Below are 16,655 nucleotides of genomic sequence, written 5' to 3'. Positions count from 1 at the left end.
ACATTTACTAATAAAATCTATACGTTTTCAGTGTTTTGAGGGATATTTAGTGACTACACTCTAAAAAAAAATCTAGTTTTATGGTTTATTTCTGGCAGCTGGGGTGCTGGAAAGAAACTAAAATAACGGCTGTTAAATTACAGAAATTTACTGTAAAATAACAAGACGTTGAATTACAGAAATTTACCAGATATGTAAATTTAAGGAAATTACTGTAATTCAACCTCTGTTATTTTACCGTATATTTCTGTAATTTAATGGCCGTTATTTCACAGGTTCTTTCCAGTACGACTGTAAAACACATCCGTGATTTTAACGGTAAAGACTGTAAAAATGCTACAGTAAAAATCCGTAACCTGGTTAACAGTATGTTTCCTTAATATATATGGCGAATAACCATAAACTGACTTTCCCAGAATTCCCTGTATGGCACGTCACTTTTTATGCTTTTTGTTGACATTGATATGGATCTTTTTAGTTGTTTCCCCATCAGTTATGTACATTAGAGATTTATGTTACATCCGATGTTGATAAACAATGTTTATTTCATGACTTTAATGTTATGCACGTTACCATACTGGTGTTTAGTAGCTGTGTGAATGACACTGAGCACCTTCTATACACCGATGCTTGTGGGAAAAGTTGTTTGTGATGAGCATTAGTTCATTATGAAACTTTCTCATCACCACCTGCATATGGCTTTGTTTACGTGTCTATCTGTGTAACAAAAGATGTGTAGATATTGTTAATTCAAAATACAGACATTACTAGGGCCAGACGGAATCTGCGGACGTTTTTGCTATTTCTGCTGAGAATTTTGGTAAAAATCTGCGAATTTCTGCGGAATTATTTTGGGAGTATCCAGCGGAGTATCATAACTTACATTTTACATTTTACATTTTTACATTTTTATATTAAATAAAAAGTAATAAATTACTGAATAAAAACTGAATAAATTCCGATTTACACATTTACTCAAGTAAATAAACAGAATTTATAATGGGCTAAAAATCTGCAGAAATCTGCGGAAAATCTGCGGAATTCTGCGCGCGCAGATTACGTGTGGGCCTACATATTACATATATAAATTAATGAAATACAGTGGTTTACTGTAAAAATGAGAAATTAATTTTACAGTTTGTACTGTATTTTTAACGGTAAAATATTTGCAACCTCATCTGCCGTTTTTTTTACCATAAACTTTTGTTTTTGTGTATTTAAGTGGTTACTTAATAATAAACTATACAAATAAACACCTATTTTACAGGGGAGGATCAAGCATTGATTAGGGGGGTCAATCCCCACAAATGTATACATTTAATTAATTTATTTACTTTATTCCAAAGCTACTCCACGGTTTTATGCATAATTCAACATTGAGAACATTCTAGAAAAAGACTGTCGAGCCAAGGAGGATGATTGATGACAAAACATGAATTCTATACTTTATGAAATAGATTTGCTTTTTATTTTCCTTGAATTGAAATGTTTTGAAATGCATTGAAACATATCCGGCTGGCTACCCAAAAATCTCATTCGAATGATTTCCATCTGCCTTAATTCATTTAAACCTGCACTTTCTCAGTATATTATATGCATATATCAATCATTTTTAACTCAAAGTTGGGTGACAGTTTATAGTTCAAGCTAAATTGAGAATTTACTTATTATTTACTCGCTTAAGTGGTTCCAAACTTACATTATTTCAAAGCTATTCCACTTTTTATTAAAAGATTTTGTACAGTATTCAACATTGAAAACATACTGAAAGCCTATCTAGCCAAAGAGGATGATTGATGATAAAGAAATGAATTATATACTTTATACAATTACAGATTTGCCTTTAGTTTCACCTGATTTGACATATTTTGCTACCCAGAAATCTCATTTAAAAGAAATCCATTTGTCTTTAGTTATTTGCATTTTTACCTAAACCTGCACTTTTCTTTATATTTGACATGCATATATAAAGTATCATTTTGAAATCTGAAATCAAAGTCCAGTGACAGCCCATAGTAAAAACACAAATGTAAATTTACTCATTATTTACTCACACTTGAGTGGTTCTAAAATTCATTCATTCATTCTCCTTCGGCTTAGTCCCTTATTAATCAGGGGTCGCCACAGTGTAATGACCTTCTAACTATTACAGCATATGTTTTACGCAGTGAAGGCCCTGGTTCTAAACTTCTCTCTCTTTTTTTTCCAATTCAAACACAAAACAATGTATTCTGAAGCATATTGAGGAAAAACAGCATTGACATTTAAAATAGATACAAAACAGTCAATGGCTGCTTTTTCCCCCAACATTCTTTGGTATATCATTCATGTTCAACAGGGGAAAGAAATCCAAACAGGTTTGGAACAAGCGGAGGATGTGTAAACCATGTCATTATTTTTGATTTGTGGGTGAAGTATCCCTTTAAGATTGAGGTAAAGATTTGTTTATTTATTTTATCTATTTTTTCCCCTTTGTCTTATATTCTGGTCTTTTGTGTAATAGGCCCACATATACAGTTGAATTCAGAATTATTAGCCTCCCTTTGAATTTTTTTTTCTTTTTTAAATATTTTCCAAATGATGTTTAACGGAGCAAGGAAATTTTCACAGCTTGATAACATTTTTTTTCTTCTGGAGAAAGTCTTATTTGTTTTATTTCGGTTGGAATAAAAGCAGTTTTTAATATTTAAAAAATTATTTTAGGGACAAAATTAATAGCCCGTTTAAACTTTTTTTCTGGATAGTCTACAGAACAAACCAACGTTATACAATAACTTACCAAATTACCCTAACCTGCCTAGTGAATCTAATTAACGAAGTTAAGCCTTTAAATGTCACTTTAAGCTGTATAGAAGTGTCTTGAAAAATATCTAGTCAAATATAATTTACTAACATCAAGGCAAAGATAAAATAAATCAGTTATTAGAAATAAGTTATTAAACTATTATGTTTACAAATGTGTTGAAAAAAAATATTCCCGTTAAACAGAAATTGGGGAAAAATTTAACAAGGGGGCAAATAATTCTGACTTTAACTGTATATATTTGTAGTACGTTTTAGTTATGAAAGAAAAAATATATATAAAACTTGAATTACAAAAAAAAAAAAAAAAGATTAAGATAAACTGGTTTCTATATTCGCATATTCTCCGTAATAATTTAATTTCAGAAAGGTATTATATGCACAATCTAAACAGGGAAGTCATATTAGCATATTAGCTTTGGTCACAAGTCACTTTAGCAGCCAACAACTGTTCACAGTCAGTTAAATAGTGCTAATTGTTTTGGTCATACTTAAATCCGATTTCAGACCGAATATTTCAATTAGCGTGGTAAACAATATAACTAGGGACCTTAAAATGAACGAATGTGCGAATATAAAACCAACTTTACCTCAATCCCTTTAAAAAGAGGCTAGCTTGTGTCAGTTTTTTTCGCAACGCTGTTAGCCTAAAATTTACTCGCCTCTCGCTTTAATTTATTTTTAGCGCGACTGCCTTTAATCGCAATCATGATTTAATGATATTAATAAAGTAACACTAATATTTTCCCGAAGAAAAGTACATATTTGTCGTGTGAAGACTCACCTCAGCTGCGTATCTGAAACTCCCGCCATTCCTGTCAAAAACGTGCACGTGCCTCAAGCACGCGCTTTAAATAATTAGCCAATCGCTAAATGTTTTGATGAATGCAAACAGCCCAGCTTTCTTAAATGTAAAATAAAAATCGAAATTAAACATTTGATATAATAGCCTACAGACACTGTATGCTGGTTAACTGGAAAAAAATCGAAATGTTTGATTTGGAGTAGCGTGAATGGCATATCCAATATGTGAGCATATCCAATGTAAGCATAACTGGAATCCTGACTATTACTCAACTCACTTTATTTCTATAGCACTTTCACAAATCAAAATGATTACCAAAGTGCTGTACATAAAACACATAAAACGCATGTAAAATATACATAAAACCAAAAACATAAATTCACATCACATGATTAAAAGTGACCTCTGAAAAGACTCAAAAGTTTGAGCTTTTCTTAAAGAAAGTGGGAGATCGTTGGAGCTGCTACCAAGAAAGCTCTATCACCTCGACATTTTAAGCGTGATCTAGGAACTTGCAAATAGAGACGATCCATAGAGCGAAGAGATCTCACAGGTTGGTGCATAATAATTAGCTCAGAAATATACTCAGGGGCCAGGCCATGGAGGGATTTATAAACATACAACAGAACTTTGTACTGAATTCTAAACTGGATTGGCAGCCAGTGCAGAGAAACAAGTACAGGTGTAATGTGCTCTCGTTTTTTTGTGCGTTCTGGACTAGCTGCAGTCGCGAGAGAGAGGCCTAGCTGACTCACACCCAGATACAATGCGTTGCAATAGTCCAGACGAGAAGAAATAAAAGCATGAACAACTTTCTCCAAATCACTGAAAGAGAGGACAGACTTCAGCTTGGCAATATATCTAAAATAGAAAAAAATATTTTTGACAACCGCATTAATTTGCCGATCAAATTTTAGCTTAGAGTCAAAGATGACACCAAGACTCTTTACAGAGGAATGTATTTTCCCAGGAAGCAATGACAGATTGCCATTAGAATCTGAACCTTTTTGGCCAAAAACAATGAATTCACACTTATTTTCATTCAGTTAGAGAAAGTTATTTGCCAACCAACACTTCACATCAGCCAAACAATTCAGCAAAGCCTGAAGGGAGGATTGATCCCTAGATTTTATAGGGAAGTAGATTTGAGAGTCATCAGCATATAGACGGTAATTTATGCCATGCTTTTACTGATTAAATGGTTTTGCATTCACAAAATCGGTTAAATCTGTTATTTCATAACTAGTGATTTATTCACAGGGTCATTGACCTGTTTTATTAACTGTCTGAGAAAACTGAAGTTAAATGCTGTTTAGTGACCTCGTGTTACATTTAGCTCAGTCAGCAATAATGATTCAAAAAATATTGTTTCGAAATAATTGCCTGACATTTATCTTTTAAAATAAGATATGAATTTTGTAACACTTAAGCCAAGGGCGTAGATTTTCTCTTAACATTATTGGGGACATCCATACTTTGCATTAAACAGCACAAATTCTGTTTCGCAGAAGATGAATAAAACATTAATAAAGTACTTAATATTATAAAATAAACACTTACTAATACAAATAGCAATTACATCCCATGCTGCAAAAGTCAATTTACATGATTTTACTGCAGTCGGGCTTTGAGGGGGTGTGAATGTAGAGAAATTTAGAGAGGTGCGTGATGCAATTTGAGTGTTTTATCCCGATTGTAGTTTCTCATAATCATGGAGGCTAAATTCGATTATCGAATTTCGATAAATTGCACAGCCTTGGTTAATAGCATTACGGTGAACTCGTAGCGAACTTAAGTTTTTGCATGTGTGGGTTACTATTACTAAGGGTTGTTGGAGCATTGTTTTATTATTTTGAAATCGATTTAATTATTGGTAGGGACATTTCAGTAATTGATGAATATCGGTGGGGACACGTCCCCTCCGTCCATGCCAATACTCCGACTTTAGCTAACTTGAAATGAGCTTAATCATTAATTTAAGAGAAATCTGTGACATATGATTATAGCAAAAACACATGATTGAGAGTTTTAGTCTAAAATATTTGATACTTTTGAAAAAAAATAAGATAAATATAACTATATATTATATTGTGGTGTATAGTGCAGTCACAAATCTCATGGTTCGGATCACATTGTTTTTTTTTAGTCACGGATCGGACCATTTTTCGGATCAGCTAAAAAGGAGACAAATGTAATTTGCTTTAAATTTATTACAAAAACAGTACTGCAAGACACATAAAATGAAGAAATAATCAGCTGAATAAACATAAATTGTAAAATATTCAGTACTGTAAAAAATTAACTGTTACTACTATTGTTGCTGATAACTCTATACTATACAGTACGCTAAAATCAGTATGCGAGTCGAGTAGTATGTCCAAATTCATAGAATTCGAAAATCAGTATGCGAGAAGTACCCGGATGATTTACTACTTCTGGTGAGATTCTGAAGTGCGCATCCCATACATGCTGCGCTATCCCATGATGCCCCGTCAGAAAATTCATGAATGGGAGTGAAGTGACGCAACTGACGCAGGTAGGTCAAGTGACCATGACAAAATGGCGGACATAGTACATCCGAATTCCATTCATACTGTATAGAACGAACTTTTCCAACAGCCGAATGGTACATCTAAATTCAAATGCAGTACCTACTGCAGTAGGCGGTTTCGGATGCAGCCCAAATGTAGAAATTTAACATTATAATTTGCACAACCCAGATGTATTTTTATTCTCATCTTCAATCAATGATTCAGCAATTCACTCATAAAACTTCATGTTTCATTGCTAGATGCATCATTTTTGAAGAATTATTCAGTGGCATAATTTTGATGGCTGGTTGTCGCCACCTTTTGGTTAAATAATGTAAATACTGCCAGTATAATAATGTAAGTACTCCCAGTACTTCTGTGTTATTTGACTGTTTGTGACTTCATAACTATCTCAAAAGACTACAGACTGAGTCTCTTTCTTGATTTTTGCATTTTTCAAACACAGATTTGAATGCAGCGATTGGAAAGATTAATCAACATATGCAAATCACCGTCATTTATAATTTATGTTGCGTGGGTGTTGAGATCCCGATCTTTTAATGATTAATCGCGCAGCTCACACTGAACGCATTAATGCAGGCTAAACAAGTAGTGACAGAAAACACCTTTAATAACCTAAGAAACCCACCACATCCCAAATAACCTACCACAACTCCTTCTGTCGTCATTATATTTTACAGGAAAGCCTAAATGCTTTCATACATGTGATTTAAATGAGGTGAGAGGTGATCTCTCTGCGATCGTTACAAATTTAGGATTAATCCAAGCGTAAAAAAAAAAGTATTAATCCGCGGGTCACGTGTGTTCTGAACGGTGGGTTGTGATCTGTATGAATCACGTATCAACCGTAATCCATCACACACCTTATATATATATATATATATATATATATATATATATATATATATATATATATATATATATATATATATATATATATATATATATATGACCAATATCACACTCGTAGCAGTGCGATAGGGCTGTATATCGGCACTGGTGGGAGGTGTGTGATGGTGCCCCCACCAGAGTTGATATACAGCCATATCACACTGCTACGAGTGTGATTTTGCGTTTATACAACAGTTTGATGGCATAATTGTGAATATAAAAACAAAATCAAACATGGAGAGTCTCAAAAACCCTTTTGTATGAGGAACTACTTTCTTCCACGTTGGATTCAAATCATAAGCTGACAGTAAAACAGCTGTGCGTTCATCTTTTAAACTTTAGATCTGTAGTGTCTGCTTTTTACTGCCTGTATGTTGGCGGAGTAATACACAAAAGGTAAAGAGGCTGTACGGGTGCTGATATTACTTAAATATATCACGGCTATCAGCCAATCAGATTTGAGAACCAGACAGAACTGTTGTATATATGTGCATATATACTATATATATGATTAAAGCTGAGTTATTAAAACTATTATGTTTAGAAATGTGTTGGAAAAAAATCTTTATGTTAAACAGGAATGAAAGAATTAGGTTTCTAAAATCATTCAAGCAAATAAACCAATGACGCTTGCATCTTTTAGAGCCTGGTATTTATTCAATGCATTGCAAAGTCCATCTAGAACCCAGGTTTTAAATACAATGTGAATGTCATCAGTCAATTCTGAATAAAATATGACATCACCTTGAAAAAGAGGAAAATCTTTAAATTACTGAACAAATCAAAGTCGCCATCAACTATCATTCATAAGACTTTAATATATTTACTTGCATACAGTAGGAAATCAAATAAGTGGAAAAGGGGGAAATGTGTATCAACCTCAGGCATTAAGACAAAAATAACCATAATTAAAATGCGAAATATGCCTGGTGGCAATAGGCACATTGTGGAGCGCCACATGAGGAAGACCGGCATCTCCAAGAAGGCTTTTTGTAATAATAAAACATGTATGAAAACAGCAGAAGTGACGGTCAAACTCTTATGAAGACATCAGGATGAAAGCGCAAAGCACTTCAGCCATCCAGAACAAACATAAACCACCCAGCAAATATAAAAAAAGAAACAAACATCGACATTAAAAGTGAAAGAGCGCACTTTATAATGCGAAAATCAGAGCTGACCAGACTCTCAGAGAACCAAAAGTACTCTAAAATGATGCCAAGCAGTTGATATTATTGCACCTTTAAGAGAAAAAAGACATGATACAGCCGAGGAAGAAGCTAAAACAAAATCAGCGAGAAAATAAAACTAGAAATGTGCAAAGAGATGTGTGCATACATGTATTCAAGTTCAGCTGTGTGTGTTTGTGTGTAAAACAAGTACAAAAATAGATCTCGATTTGTCAGATGCAGTCGATAATATCTAAAATACGCAATTTAAGGATCAAATTTAGGCTGGATCCAGGAGAAGCGGGCTTTTTTTGGATGAAAAAATGCTGTTAACAAAATCCTAATGCTTCCCTGAAGATCTACACTTAGTCAGACAGTGTTTTGGCACAAGGACAAGCTGGTGTAATGCTCACTACCGCCACAAGGTGACGCTATTTGCTCTCTCTCGTATGGGGTGTGTTTAAACACACATCAGCACTCTAGCTGAAGAGCTTGACGAAGCAGCTTTGGCAGTAGGGCTTGTCGTTCTGCTCTTTGAATGTGCCCTTGTTGAGCTGTTTAAGGCAGAAGGCGCAGACGAAATGCTCGGGGTGGAACTTCTTGCCCATGGCGGTGATGCAGCGGCCGGTGATGGGTTTCTGACAGCCGGAGCAGAGCGAGCCGCGTCTCTCGTGATAATGAGCCTCGCAGTACGGCTGCCCTTCATGCTCGAAGAAACTGCCGTTGACAAATGGAGTGAAACACTCCTGTGGAGCAGAAGAGAGAGACCAAACAAAACGATCAGACATTTCAAATGATACATTACAATGTAATGCAATACGATGCAATGCAATGGCAATAGGATTCAATACAATGCAATGTTTTATAGCACATGTAAAAATGACCATACATAATGCTGCTATTGACTTTATTCTTGACGTATGAGTGGGTGCAGCCACTGGAAACTTTTTTTGGCTTGAGACTTCTGGTCTCATTCACTTCCAATGGGTTATACATTATCTATATGCGTACAGTCACTGGCCACTTTATTAGGTACACTTACTAGTACTGGGTTGGACCCTTTTTTTGCCTTTAGAACTGCCTTAATCCTTCATGGCATAGGATTCAACAAGGTCTACCTGCCTAAATGCATTGAGTCGCTGCCATGTGATTGGCTGATTACAAATTTGCGCTAACAAGCAGTTAGGCAGGCGTACCTAATAAAGTGGCCGGTGAGTGAATCATTGTTGCATCTGCCCATGGGAAATTCCCACATACTCACCCTGCAGACAAAACACTCAGGATGCCAGAGAGAGTTGAGGGCAGAGATGTAGTTTTCCAGGATGGCACGAGCACAGCCGCCACATTTAGGGGCGAACATGTCAAAGTAATCCTTTCTACAGTACGCCTTTCCCTCCTTCTCATGAAAACCTGCCGGGAAAAAGAAGAACAAAGAGACAAATGGTTGCCAATGGCTGAAATCCTTTTAAAGGAATAAAGCAGAAAAAAAGGAAACAGCATCTGGAGAGAAGAGGCTGAGAAAGATGCTCTTACCCTCAGGCCCGAAGAATGACCCGCACTGGGCGCAGAAGAAATGCTCCGGGTGCCAAGTTTTGTCTAATGCGGTCACCACTTTCTGCAGGACCAAAGAAGAGCGGATGAAGAATTAAAATACGAGTAACATGAACAAAACACACAATTTAATATCAATAACAGAACACAAATTTAAGATAAAAACAAGACCGTAGTAATTATTGGAGTTAGTAGTAATTGGGTGATCGTTTACAGTAGTGATGTGTGCCGATGCATCAAAAAATGATGCATCTCGCAGTGAAGCAGTGTACCGGAGCTTGATTCATTTTGTCATAATCATGTGATCAGTGACGTCCGAAGCTTCATTTTCACCTATACACGTGTGACTGCTACGAATTTTGACTCAAAGGTTTAAACACCCTCATGGGCTAGTAAAGTGTATAGCGAGAGATTAGGCATCGATTACATACATTTCTACTGTTTCAAAGCACTGCACTGGTCCCACACACCAGTATTTCAGCAAAAATACTATAGTAATGTATAGTAAAAAGGTTTTGAAACATGCTAACGTGCATTATTTACAACTATTTTCAATGAAGGCCACTGCATATTGTAGTATAGTGTGTAACAGACGCCAGCTGGTGAATGCAGCAGAAAAGCCTCACTCTCATGGCGTCCTCAGAGCATTTGCCTTCCATGCAGGAATCGTCAGTTCGATCCCTGCTCGGAATGAGTGGGTTGGTGTAAAACCGGTTGAAATACAATAAACGTAAATGATTTTGAATACTTTGGATTTTACTAGAGTCATCGGTGGTGTAATTCGACATACCTTACATGTAAAATACTACAGTAATTGGGTGAATTGTTTACATTACTATTGTTGTATTACTGCATGTTGAATGAGGTGCTTGGTGTGAACATTGCAACACAGTGCTTTGCCACACTTTAACCAGCAGAGGTCCTCATTAAACTCTGATTTGGAAAGCTTTGAGTAATGAATCTTTTTCCAATACAATTGAGTTGAACGGTTCACTGTTCAGAAAGCTTCATTTCACCATCACTACTGTATTTACAGTAAGGTTTTATCAGTTAAAGTGATGGTTAACCTAAAAAATGAATATTTAACCCCTTTAAAATCACCTATAAGTGGTTCCAAACAGGGCTGCCCAATTGGAAAAATCGAACATTGCAATATTTTTATTTTGCGATATATATATATTGCGATATGAATCTCAATGTCACCTGATGATTTAATATCTCTGTTTGGAAAGAATTTCTAATGTTAAATCAATTGGGATGACTCTGCAGTGGGAGTGCATCTCCATAAAATCTAATAAACAATCTATACGTTTTTTGGGGTCCCTGACATATTTTCATTGTTGTCTGTACTACTTGCAGTGTGTTTCTCTATTTGCCATGTGTTGTGAGTATTTGGTAACACTTTATTCTGATGGTCCATTTGAGTATTAGTAGACTGTCTGCTTAATATCTGCTGATACTGCTCCTTCAACAGACATTTAACTGACTATAAAAAAAACTTCCAAGTTCATGTCAACTCACCCTAACCCTAAAGCCTAATTCAGACTTTTTCCTAGCGCCGCGTATGTGGAACTACATCATATCATTAAAATCATTCAAGATTTTTAAACCAACTCTTTTTATTAATTATTTTAATGATTAAAAAGATTTTTATAACCATTCAAGATTTTTTTAATTCAAACTTTGATGCATTACTTGCTTTTGTTCCTATCTTGGACAGTTTTACTAATATTTTAATAATAAAGTTTATTAAAATATTATTAACTACAGAACATGGGTTGCTCTACAAATATATTTTTATTATGAAAAAAAAAAAAAAAACTTACACTTACTAAAAACTACAGACTACAAACTACTTTTTTTTTTTAGCCCGCTTCACAATTCACACTCACAATTCACACTTTCGGTCCTCTTCTTATGCTCAAAAGGCAATAATGGACCAACATTCCTGACTATTATCACCAATAAAGCCTAAAAAACAGGGCATCAGTATATTGTAAAGCGATAGGCTCAAATATTCTTTTCCAGTTATCAAAGAAATCTTTTGTTTGTTAATTATAGTTTTGTGACTATTAAATTGTTTTAAATTCAAAACTGTAATATACACATTACTGTAAAACCTATAAATGGTGGCTAAAGATATTTTGTAATTGTGTACTGCGTCTCCACTTTTGCTATGTCCTCCTTTGGCCTTAAACTTATCCCTCAGGTTTTTCCAAACTTTTTAACAAAAACGTTCCTCCTTTCCCACTAATGTTGCAATTTCTAGCCAATAATCATTGGTTATCCCTGTGATCATGCATTGACTGATCATAGAGTAGGGATGTAACAATATTGTAAATACCGTCATACTGCAATAGTAATTTTTTTCAATATTACCGTAGGCGCATGACTCAAAACTTTATTTCTGAGAAAAGTTTGCTCAGGCGAATGAAGCGAACGGGAGGTAGCGGGAACTACAATTCCCATCAGCCTAGGCGTGGCCATCATCCTTTGCGGTCTGTTGTCACTACAGATCCAGTAATGCGCAAATGGAGTGTGTTGCTAGTAGCGGGGAAGAAAAAGAGCTGGAAATGATCAAACCTAAAGCGGGTTTTAAATCGGGTGTGTGGAAGTATTTAGTTTTTTTTTTTAAAGATACGAAAAAGGAGAAAAGGTGACAGACAAAGAAAAAAACGGTATGCAGGCACTGCCAGACTGTGGTGAAATATAAGTCGGGGAATACGACTAAAAACAGTCATGGGGACTGCAGAACACAGCACACTTGTTAGATTGATGCAGACATTGACTTGTACCGCAAAGAGACCTCTATCTCACTCATGGCTTGTCCTCTCAAGTGGTGGAAAGACAATGCACAACGTTCCCCACTGCTGTCAACCTTGGCTAAATCATATCTCTCTGTCCCAGAAACTTTAGTCCCAAATGAGAGTTTTTTTTTTCTGTTGCAGGGGACATTGTAAATGCCCAGAGATCCCAGCTTTTACCAGATTATATTTATATGATAATTTTCCTTAAAACCCATCTCTATCTAAGTGAGTGAGTGATTAAATGTTTAATGTGATGAGTTTTCAACAATACTAAATTGAAACTTTATTTTTTTATATGATTTTTTAGTTTTTTGTTATTAAAATTAAAAATTGAAGTTCCTGTTTCGAAACTTACAGATAGATGGCTAATTTGTATGTCATTGATATGTTCAGTGCTAAGGTAAATAAACACTTTTGGCACTTTTTTCGAGTCTTTTCGTTAGTTTTGTTTTTCCTGTTAATGACTCAATAAATATCGTACCGTGCCATTCATACAGAGGTATTACCGTACCATGAAATTCTGATACCGTTACATCCCTACTATAGAGTGTTTCATATTTAACTCCAATCAAATGCGGCACAATGCAACGCGCGTGGCTGTGCATTTATACTTCTCTGTTGGTCAACATTAACACTTCCGAAACGCTAGTGGGCAGTGAGGTGTAAATGTTCCTCTGTGTCGAGTTTCTTCGCTGCTTTTTTGCTTTTCCTGAACACTTCCTGGATGTACAAGTGACTCAAACTCGCTCATTTTGAGGCAGGAACCGGCGGATGTGCAACAACTTTAACTATGAGGTAAACACAAAAAAAAACTTTCCATCCGGAGCTCCTTTACGGAACTCCACACTTGTAAACAATAGCTCGGGCCATTCGCGCGGCTCTTGGTCCTGCCCAGACTCGTCATCGCTACCAAGCCGACCAAACACAGAGCTTGCGCTACGCTTTGTTGCGACGTGTAGTTACATTTTTTGAGAGGTGCACGTCAGTGACGGCGATGGCCACGGCAAAGGGCTATGCGTCAGCGCCGTAGCATACGCTGGCGTTTGACGCAGAAGTATAAATCAGCCTTAAGGGTGATCATATGTCCCAATTTTCCCAGGCCAGTCCCTTATTTCAGCACTACCGCGAGAACCGTCCAGTCAATAGTATCCTAACCAAGCTCGTCGTAGAACGTCGTAAATTCGTCGTAAATTCAAACAGTCTTCATCACTGATAAACTTGTACATGTAGTAATAGAAGCTGGGATAGGCGGAATCATACTGAATGAACTCAAGCACTGTCTCGGCCACGTGGTGGTTACAGCTGGACTCAAAGCGGTGCGCGCCGCACAATCCTTTCATCACACAATATAACAGAGACAGTGTGCAAACAAATCAAATGGCCTACACATCCAGTTCTCAAAGTGTCCATCATTGCAGAGTATTTATCTCAAGTAAACACAGTCGGTTATGCTTTACAGTAAGTCTAACTGAACCAGTAAGAAAGCAAACCTTTTAATAATGAATGTTAACTTGGACCCTTTTATGAACACGACAGTAATAATATGAAGCAATTAAATATTGGTGCTGACTGTCAACAGACAATATATCTGATGCAAGAATAAATAAATAAATAAATAAATAAATAAATAAATAAAATAAGGATGCTTTAACTTATCTACGCTAATAACAGTGTTCAGACTGGTTCGCTGACCTCAAACCTAACATAGCCTTATCACTGAGTCACTCTTATATCAGCACAGAACAATAAGACTTTATTTTATCCTCCAAACACAAGTGATGATGTTTTTAATGAAACTGTAGAGGATTTCGTCCCTGAAAGGCTAGGTAAACATGCGTTGAAAGGTTATAAATGCAACTTAAAATATAGGGTTTTATTTAAAGGCAGAGTTGACCACAACATTTTCATTCACACAATCTTTGCTTGGCCCAAACCTGTTTTAAGTTTCTTACTTTTGAAACACTAAAGGAGATATTTTTAAGAAAGTTGAATACTTGTAACTACTGGCCTCTAATATTATACTTCCAATAGTCTTTCAAATTTTAATGTATAACACAAACACAGACTATATATTACCTTATTAATTTTCGGATATTTTTATAGTGCATTACTTATTAAAGAAAGTTGGAATTTATTTACTTAAATAGTTTGTAAGAGTGAGTCAAATTTCTAAGCTATAGCTCTTCAAACTGCAGGAAACATGGTAACACTTTACAATAAGGTTCATTAGTTAATGCATTTACTAACATGAACTAATCATGAACAACACATGTACAGCATTTATTAATCATAATTGAACATTTACTAATGCATTATTGACATCCAAATCCATGCTTGTTAACATTAGTTAATGCACCGTGAGTTAACATGAACTAACAATGAACTACTGTATTTTCAATAACTAACGTTAACTAACATGAACAAATACAGTAGTAAATGTATTGTTCATTGTTTGTTCATGTTAGTAAATGCATTTATTAACATTAACTAATGAACCTTATGGTAAAGTGTGACCACGATATTCTATCATTAGGGATTTATGGTCAGCGAAAGTTCTAAAGAAACTTTTTAAAGGTAAACCCTTACCTTTATTATAGTTTATTATAAAGCACTAATTTAGGAAGTATTGCAAATGTTTTTTTGTTTTGCTGATTTTTGCTACCTGTTTGAACTTCAAAGTTCACATTATGTCATTAATTTTGTATACTTGCAGGCCTATTTTAATTAATTAAATTAATTCATTTTATTTTAATAGAAAAAATATATAATAATTAAATATAAATCAAATTAATGTAAAATTAGATGATAATATTAATTAGTAAATTATTATTAATAATAATAACAATAACAACAATTTATTAAAATATACTTTCGTGAGGTAAAAATAATTAAAAGGGGGCCCTTGGATTTGCTACAGCCCCTGGGCCCAATGTGTTTTTAATCCAGCCCTGTCTACTTTTACTCCAATGAGAATGAGTTGACATGTAGATGCAATGAAACAAACGGACCATCAAAATAAAGTGACCGAGTATTTTTCCTGCACGCGTTTAGTAATGTTTAATAGTTGCATCTCCATAAAATCTAATAAACAGTCTATAAACTTTTCGGGGTCCTCAAACACATTTTTTGTTGTGGTCTGTGCTGTTTGCAGTGCATCTCTGTTTTTGCATGCCTTGTGAATATTTTCATGCATAACAATCTATAAATACAGTCAAGAAAAAGATGCAATTGATGAAGTGTTTTATCGTTTCCGGAGTCTAACAGTATTTGAGTACAGCAACTTAAGGATAAAAATAAGAATAATTCAATAAAATTAATCGTTGTTAAAGTCACAAATGATACAATTTCTTATACCTGAATGTTTTTAAAATCATTATACAATCACAAGCATCAAAAACACATGCAAATGACCAATTATAATAAATCTCAACATTGCTTATCCTCCGATGTGGCTACTGCGAATGATCACACTGTGATATCGAGGCTGAAACATTATATTGTGCAGCCCTAGTTCCAAAGTTTCTTTATGTTTATAATCATATATTTTTTAGGGGTTTTCACCTTTATTTAATAGGACAGTGGAGTTGAGACAGGAATACATAGGGGGGAAGGATCGGCAAAGGATCTTGAGCCAGGAACCGAACTTGGGACGCCGTAAGCACCTTAGTGCTATAGATCGGTGCACTTTACCACTAGGCTATTGGCACAGACTTCTTTATTACGTTAAACACAAATGAAGATATTTAATAGAAAGCTGAAAACCTGCAACCGCTGACTTCCATTGAAGGAAAAACAAACACTATGGAGGTCAATAGAACTCAAACAGGTCGAGTAATGTAATGTATTTTTTGCCATGTCAGCAACCAAGGCTATCCTCATGGCAGGAATCTTTCAACAATAAATATACAATTTGAAAATCAACAAACAAAATAAAACATAAATTAAATAAGATTTTTTGTATTAATACATGATAAAAATTCTAAAATCTTTTCTGGTTCCACTTTGTCAAAAATGTCCTTAAAAGAGTTCATTTCATAAAAAGTCCTTCTGGAATCAGTAAAAGCAGGACAGTCCAGTA

At 35.1% G+C, this 16,655-nt stretch overlaps 1 protein-coding gene across 8 annotated transcripts in view; it reads right to left on the bottom strand.

Moving 5' to 3' along the window:
• Positions 1-7,685: 7,685 nt before the first annotated feature.
• Positions 7,686-16,655, bottom strand: part of pxna (paxillin a) — a 108,073-nt gene continuing 99,103 nt past the window's right edge. For 7 of the 8 annotated variants that reach the window (XM_087251555.1, XM_087251554.1, XM_087251559.1 and 4 more), the window contains 3 exons: positions 9,753-9,834; positions 9,481-9,629; positions 7,686-8,965 (listed from right to left, as the gene is read on the bottom strand). In XM_087251555.1, coding sequence (XP_087107681.1) covers positions 8,699-8,965; positions 9,481-9,629; positions 9,753-9,834 — 498 coding nt within the window. In that variant the 3' untranslated portion in view covers positions 7,686-8,698. 8 annotated transcript variants of the gene reach the window in all.

Source organism: Danio rerio, chromosome 5 (assembly GCF_052040795.2).
Source record: "Danio rerio strain M-AB ecotype USA chromosome 5, GRCz13ab, whole genome shotgun sequence".
In the NCBI taxonomy this organism is placed as follows: Eukaryota; Metazoa; Chordata; class Actinopteri; order Cypriniformes; family Danionidae; genus Danio; species Danio rerio.
Note: the sequence above shows the minus strand (reverse complement) of the source record. Positions and strands in the feature narration are given on the sequence as shown.